This window comes from Mus caroli, chromosome 7 (assembly GCF_900094665.2).
Source record: "Mus caroli chromosome 7, CAROLI_EIJ_v1.1, whole genome shotgun sequence".
Lineage (NCBI taxonomy): Eukaryota > Metazoa > Chordata > Mammalia > Rodentia > Muridae > Mus > Mus caroli.
In genome coordinates, this window is record NC_034576.1 from 93422207 (window position 1) to 93429824 (window position 7618).

The 7618-nt window shown below is 44.2% G+C and overlaps 1 protein-coding gene across 9 annotated transcripts in view; it reads left to right on the forward strand.

Moving 5' to 3' along the window:
* The window catches only part of Sytl2 (synaptotagmin like 2), a 107156-nt gene that overhangs the window by 41009 nt on the left and 58529 nt on the right, over window positions 1–7618 (forward strand). For all 9 annotated transcript variants that reach the window (XM_021166379.2, XM_029479599.1, XM_029479598.1 and 6 more), the window contains exon 2: window positions 5535–6000. In XM_021166379.2, the coding sequence (XP_021022038.2) occupies window positions 5900–6000 (101 nt within the window). In that variant the 5' untranslated portion in view covers window positions 5535–5899. The remainder of the gene's footprint in view (window positions 1–5534; window positions 6001–7618) is intronic.

Sequence of the window (7618 nt, forward strand, 5' to 3'; positions counted from 1 at the left end):
AAAAAAAAAACCCTCATCATGTGAGAGCCACTGCTGACCTGCGTTTCCCTCCCCTCTCTCGGGGCTCAAGGCCTGGTCTGACATATCAACCGCTTTGCAGGAAAGCCGAGGATGGCTCCTGATTCCCTTCTACTGGCAGAGCATCCTGGGAAAGAGATTCTTTAAGTACCCAGGTTTTAACCTGAGGGTTGGTCAGCAAGATGATGGACTGAGGTTGCATCTGCAAATCCAGCCTTCCTCTTTGCTATTAGCAGAAGCAGGTGTTGCTTATGGTCTTCAATTCACTCTTCAATTTAATATCTGGACAACTGACAGGAGGAACACTCACTCTTACAGATGATCCACCGCAGGGATGACAGGCAGGAAATGCCAACCAAGCAGTCCCTGTTCAAAGCTCTCCAGTTTCCCATCTGGGTTGCTGTTCCTGGGGCTTCACAGGTGCTCTAGTTTAGTTTTTGTTGCTCAGAACAAAGGAACTTGGGGAAGAAAAGTTTTATTTGGCTAACATGTCCTGATCACAGTTCATCGTTGAGGGAAGTCAGAACAGGAACTAGAACAGGGCAGGCACCTGGAGGCAGGAGCTGATGCAGAGGCCTTGGAAGGGTGCTGCATACTTGCTTGCTCCACCTTGGGTTGCTCGGCCTGCTGTCTTATAGAACCCACAGAATGTGTGGGTGAGTGGGGGGAGGGGTTATGTGACATGGCCATAGTGGGCTCAGCCTTCCCACATTAATATTTCCTGGAGACATACCCACAGGCCAATCTCATGGAGGCAAGTTCTCTATTGAGGTTCCTCCCGCCTAGGTGACTCTAGTTTGTGTCAAGTTTACAAAACCAACCATCAGATTGTGTGTCACCTGTAGTGTCCTACACAGAGCTTTCTAATATCTCCCTAAAGAAAGGGACACACCCACTCATCCTACACATGATTATTAGATTCTTCCATAAAACAATAGTCCTAGAGAAGCCATGTGATATTCAAACCACAGTACAACCCTGCAGGCAGAACCCAGCGGATAACATGAACTTGAGTTCTTACTCTGGAAACCAAAGCTCGGTTCTCATGAAGTTGAAGCCCCACCAATCTGGGTTTCTTTATTTCCTACAAATACCTGATATTTTTCATTCCTATGTGAATGGCAGGTGACGTGGGCACAAAGTTCTCAGAACCCAAACCTTACTTCAAAATAGGCGGGTAGCAAATGAATAGGGCTGAGTTTGAGATGGATTGTGATAGTCGGAGTCAGGGGCTAATAGAACACATCAGAGGGACTCCAACCTGACCTAGAGCAGTTAGAGAAGGCACCGAGCACAGTAAGTAGCAGTTAAGTCAGGCCTGGAAGGAAAGGATAGCTTATGCAAAGACCCAATGACAAGAGGAACTAGAAGTGTTCAGCCTGGGGTTATGAAGGGAAAGACTTTGGGGAAGAAGTAGGTGTGAGTTCCCAGACCATCATAAGGACTCTAAGCTTCACCTATTGGATCATGGAACAGGATGGCAAAGGGTTTTCAGCCTGGTGTATGGATTGGTGGGAGCTGAGTTGTGGAACAATCACTTGGCAGCACGTAGAACATGGGTGGGAGGCTGGACACAAGGATGCTTCCACTCATCACTGGGATACTTCTCTGAATCAGTGATTTCCTATGAACACAGGAATATTCTTCTCACTTCCCGTCACTTAGAGATTATTATCTCCCTCCTTACAGAGCCATGTTCCTCAGAGGATGTCACACCTTACAGCCACAGCCAGTGGTCCCTTTATGCTTAAGGAGAGAATGATGTTCCACCAACAGCAAGCTTTATTTTGCCACCTTGTTTTGAGGAGTCCATGTGGAAATGGGCACAGAAGAAGATGCCAGTGACAGGGTGATCTATTCTGTCAAAACAATTGGCAAATGTCAGTCTCACTTGATGGCAAAAGCCTTCTTTGGGCTCAGTCCCTTTGTTTGTAAGAACACAGGATCTACCTCAGCCTCATTCTGTGGGGAAGCAGAAGGAGTAGCAGGCGCAGTGGAAGTAGCCATGAAACACCGACTCCCTTCTCCTGTTACCTGCCCCTCCTTACTGCTGCTTCATCTCAGACTGAGAGCAAGACCCTTCCAGTCCTTACAATAACCAATGCAGTGTGGACCACTTCCTCCCTGGCCCACTCTTCCTGTTATCCTAGCTTACTCTGTGGCGACTGGCCCTAGCCAATTTGTGGGTTTCACTCCCATCTCGGGGTGTTTTGATATCTGCATAGTATATCTCTTCATCTTTCTCAGTTCCTGTTCAAATGTCATGTCAGTGAGGCCTACCTCAACCAACTCCTCTTATCTCACAGGATGATTCAACTTTCTGTCCAGCCTTCTCTTCCACAGCTCTGTCACCTGGAGACATTAGAGTCTAATTATTTAGACTTTAGAAATTTTATAGAACTATTTGTATGGTTTACTGCAACCCGACTCTTGCCGGTTACATGTAACTACACAGTCAGGAAGTTTTCCTTCCCTTCCTCCTTGCTGCCTTGCTAGTGTGCACAAGAGTGTTGGGCTCTCAACTGGTTGGCTGAGGGAATGAATCAGTTGCTTAGCTCCTAGCTAACTGATGTCTGAAATAGTGGGAGCAGGCATGTGGTACAGAAGAGTCTCAACTGCCCTCCGGTCAGCCTCATACAACCAGACTGGATAGCGATTCCTGACTATTCACCTCAAAGGAGAGGAGAGTTCCAGTCCTGCACTGCATTGGGAAATGAGAAAATTCCCCCTCTACCTTGTTAACAGCCTTCCATAAGAGGTACCTTTGTTTGAGTCCTTAGACATCATGACATGCCACTGGTTAGCATGCATTTTTTTTTTCCCTTGAATGTGTGGAAACCAACATTTCTACCTGTGGCAGCTCTTCTCATTACTACTGTGAGACTATCAAATTTGTTTTTCTCATCCTGTCCCAACTTCTGAAACATAGAAGCAACCTCTTTCTGAACCAAATGGCAATACAAGGAAGGCCTCACTGAGACAGTGGTCAGTATGTGACCTAAGTCCATTTCCTTGCCAACCTTTGGGATATGACAAAGTTGCTGTGTGTAAAAGAAGGGAAGAACCGAGAAGACTGTGTATTGATGACAGTGTGTGTTGAAACTGGTTGGCTGGCTGATTGACTCATTTGCTATATTCATTCTTATTCAGAGACACATAGTAAAATAGGGGCCTGAGAGCAATTATAATAGTTGATTTCTCTCTCTCTCTCTCTCTCTCTCTCTCTCTCTCTCTCTCTCTCTCCCTCTCAATAACATATAACATTCACTATTGTAATTATATGTGGCTAAAAGGAATAGATTTCCACATTTATTGGTGAAATATATATTCACACGCACATACACATTTGGATGAAGAAGAGGCTTTTGCATAAGCTAGGCTTCTGCTGCAAATATGAAACTTTAGTGGCTTCTAACAATAAATGTTTGTTTCTTTCTGCCATAGCTGTGGGTCAGCCAAAATGACCCTGTTTCAGGTGAGTCAGGTTCAAGTCTGTTACAAGAAGGACATGAAACATTAGGAACAAGAATTTAATGTATTAATGGTCTTACCTCTGCCTCATAAAGATGGTAAGACCTCCATCTGATCTGCTTTGAAGGATGAACAGTTTCTAAGGCAGAAAGGCAGGCTATAGCTGTCTTAGTTAGGGTTTTACTGCTGTGAACAGACACCATGACCAAGGCAAGTCTTAAAAAGAAACAACATTTAATTGGGGCTGGCTTACAGGTTCAGAGGTTCAGTCCATTATCATAAAGGTGGGAGCATGGCAGTATCCAGGCAGGCATGGCGCAGGAGGAGCTGAGAGTTCTATGTCTTCATCCAAAGGCTGCTAGTGGAAGACTGACTTCCAGGCAACTAGGGTGAGGATCTTATACCCACACCCACAGTGACACCCCATTCCAACCAGGTCACATCTATTCCAACAAGGCCACACCTTCAGATGGTGCCACTCCCTGGTCCAAGGATATACAAACCATCAAAATAGCATATGCATATACATGAAAAATTTAAAAGAGGACATTTGACATAATGTAGTCAAATACACTTGTATATGTGTCTGTATATACATGCGTGTAAATGTGTAAATGTGTGTATGTGTATATGTATGTGTGTGTGTGTGTGTGTGTGTGTGTGTGTGTGTGTGTATGGGCTCTATCTCTGTCTCTCTTCCACAAAAAAAAAAAACAAGAAAAAAAGTGAAAGTCAAAACAAATAAAAGAAATCATTAAAAACAAAAACAAAACAAGAACAAAAAAGTGCACAAAAAATGTTGAAATCCCTTTTGATCAAGCAGTCTTTCTGTTGTTGTTTTGTTTTGTATTGTAATTTGGTAATTTGAGACAGGGTTTCTCTGTGTAGACCTGGCTGACCTAGAACTCACTCTGTAGACCGGCTTTGAATTTTGAGATCCACCTGCCTCTACCTCTGCCTTCCAAGCACTGGAATTAAAGGCAGGTGCTGCCACCACCGCCACCAGCACAATCTTACTTAGAAGCAAAAGTACGGACTCAAAGGGAGCAAGAATGTATTTTCACTGGCTAGTCTTGGTACAGGATGCTAGAAGGATTCTTTTTATATTTGATGCTTTACATTTTGATCATGGTCTGCAAAGAACGGCCTAATGTTGAGTTTAAAGGAGCAGATAAAACATCTGGTAGACTAACTCAGTTAATGGCTTATAGCTGGCAGGCTAATGGTAGCTGTGCAGTAGTTCTGTTTTGAAAGGTATCTATGCATAACCTTTACTCCCTTGTGTACACACTGTCTTTTCTTCTTAAATGAGTCTGCTTTAAGAATTACTAAAGCCTACAGCTTTGAGCGTCTAGACTTGTCAAAAGACCCCTAGCTCTAAAGTCTTGCCTCATGGCATTCTTCAGATCTCATCCTCTTATTTTACCTGTCTTTAGAATTCCTCAAGGTAAATAGGATTCTTACCAATCATGTGATTCAAAAGGACTGACTTGGGATGATGGGATGTTTTGAAACTCTCTTTCTTCCTTTCCCCCAGTTTATATGTACATATCAGTAAGTGTTCAGAAATGAAGAAAGACACGCTTAGCAGGTTCCTGCAGGCCCAGTGAAGGTTAGAGGTGCAGCCTAAAGAGCAGTAACTACAGTCCTATTCTAGTTCTGCCCTTGGTGAGTTCTGCAGCATTGCAGAATACAGAGTCACACCAGTGGAATGCTTCAAATCTTTATTGCCCATTTCTTTCCCACAATTCTTTGACACCCTCAGTCTCACCACCCTGGTCCTGCTGAATTCCAGCATCATTTTTTAGGCCAGGAATTTCTAGATCAAGAACCTCCACTGCTCAGGTAGGTTGCTAAACATTGGCAGGCATCTTTGTGTGCTCCATCTCTGTGGTCTAGAATTGGAGAGAAGCATGTTTCTGACACATTGACCTTGAGCTCAGGAAGCTGGCAGAACTGGTTTTCTCAGTTCAAAACCCTCACTGAAAAATGCACCACTAAAATTCTTCGCATTGACTGGAGTTTGTTGTCTCATGATCCTCCAGGTTAAGGATGCAGCAAGGAGGCTGTTGCTCAAGATGGTGATGAGGGTGGAGATACCGTGTCTTAGAGTGGTCCAGAGAAGGTGCACTGAAGGAATTCTGCTAAAGACCCAAGCAAGGCATTCATCATCCTCCTGAGACCTGTTCATCCTACAGACCGCTGCTACCTTGAGGGACCTTGCTGTCACGACTTTGATGTCATCTGCCTAAAATTTTTCTGGAGACCAGATAAGACTTTCACCACCAAATAAGATACCATTTACTTTTGCATCCCGTAATCATCCTGGCTGTCCTCTCAGCTGTTTTTTGCCGAGAATCCCAAGCTATATTTGTTACAATTGTTCCTTTTGTGGAAGCTGTGCTCCAAAATGATCGACTTAAGTTTCCTGACAGAGGAGGAGCAAGACGCCATCTTAAAGGTTCTGCAGAGGGATGCTGCCCTGAAGAGGGCTGAAGAGGAAAGGGTCAGGTAAGAGGCCAGAAAGGTGCTCAGGTGTGAAGGAAAGAAAGAGGCAGTCTGCAGAAAATAGGACTGTTTTCTTCTCAGGCATAACTGGTAGTTTGTCTTGCAGCCTAAACTTACACATTCCAATTTTAGATTAACTTCCTGGACAGAAGTTTCCCTCCTGATGTTTCTTAATTTCCCTACTGTGCTCCCAGCAGAAACAAGGTCTCAATGAAAAACTTTAGCTAGGCCTGCTGCACATATGTGTAGTTCAATCTACTCAGGAGAGTGAGGAGGGAGCACTCTAGCTCACAGTTTGAGATTAGCGTGGGTGGTGCAGTGAGATCCTAGTCCTCAAAATAGAAACACACCCTATATGCCTCTGACTCCGTTTAAAAACGAGTCATGGCCATCCAGAGACTGACTCACCTGGGGATCCACCCCATAAACAACCACCAAACCCAGACACTATTGCGGATGCCAACAAGAGCTTGCTGACAAGAGCCTGATATAGCTGTCTCCTGAGAGGCTCTGCCAATGCCTGACAAAATATAGAAGTGGATGCTTACAGCCATCCATTGGACAGAACACAGGGTCCCCAATGGAGGAGCTAGAGAAAGGACCCAAGGAGCTGAAGGGGTTTGCAGCCTTATAGGAGGAACAACAGTATGAACTAGCCAGTACTCCCAGAGCTTCCTAAGACTAAACCACCAATCAAAGAAAACACATGGTAGGACTCATATCTCTAGCTGCATATGTAGCAGAGGATGGCCTAGTCAGTCATCAATAGGAGGAAAGGCCCTTGGTTCTCTGAAGGTTCTATGCCCCAGTATAGGGGAATGCCAGAGCCAGGAAGCAGGAATGGGTAGGTTGGGGAGCAGAAGGAGTGGGGAGGGGATAGGGGATTTTCAGAGGAGAAACTAGGAAAGGGAATAACATTTGAAATATAAATAAGGACGATATCTAATAAAAAGAGAAAAAAAGCAGAAACACTAAAACAAACAAACAAATGAACAAAAAACCAAAAAACAAAAAACCCCGAGTCATGAAACTAGGCATGATGACCCATGTCTGTCTGGAATCCCAGAATTTAGAAGGTTGAGTTAGGGGGACTGCCTGGAGTTCAAGATTAACCTGGATTATCATATAAACCCCATCTTAAAAAAAAAAATTAAAAAAAAAAAAAGAACCAAACAAAAACCCAAACAAGCAAACAGAAAAGATACTGGAGAGATAGTTCAGTCAAGTGTTCAAGTGTTTGCCACTTAAGCGTAATGACCTGCTAGGCATGGCAACATGTATCTATAATCCCATTGCTGGGAAGACAGATATTGATGATCCCTGAGGCCTACTGGCTAGCCAGTCCATCTGAATGGGTGGAGTCTAGGTACAGTGAGAGACCCTGTGTGAATAAACATAAGATGGAGAGGATTTGAGGATGAATACCTTTTGTCAACCTCTGGTCTCCATACGTTCCTCCATGCGCGCATGCATGCACACACAACCACATGTAAAAAAATAAAGAAAAGAATTAAATAGAAAAAAGAAATTTAGTTTAGTGTTTTGTTTGGTGTGTGTGTGTGAGAGAGAGGGGGGGGAAGGGAAGGGAAGGGAAGGGAAGGGAAGGGAAGGGAAGGGAAGG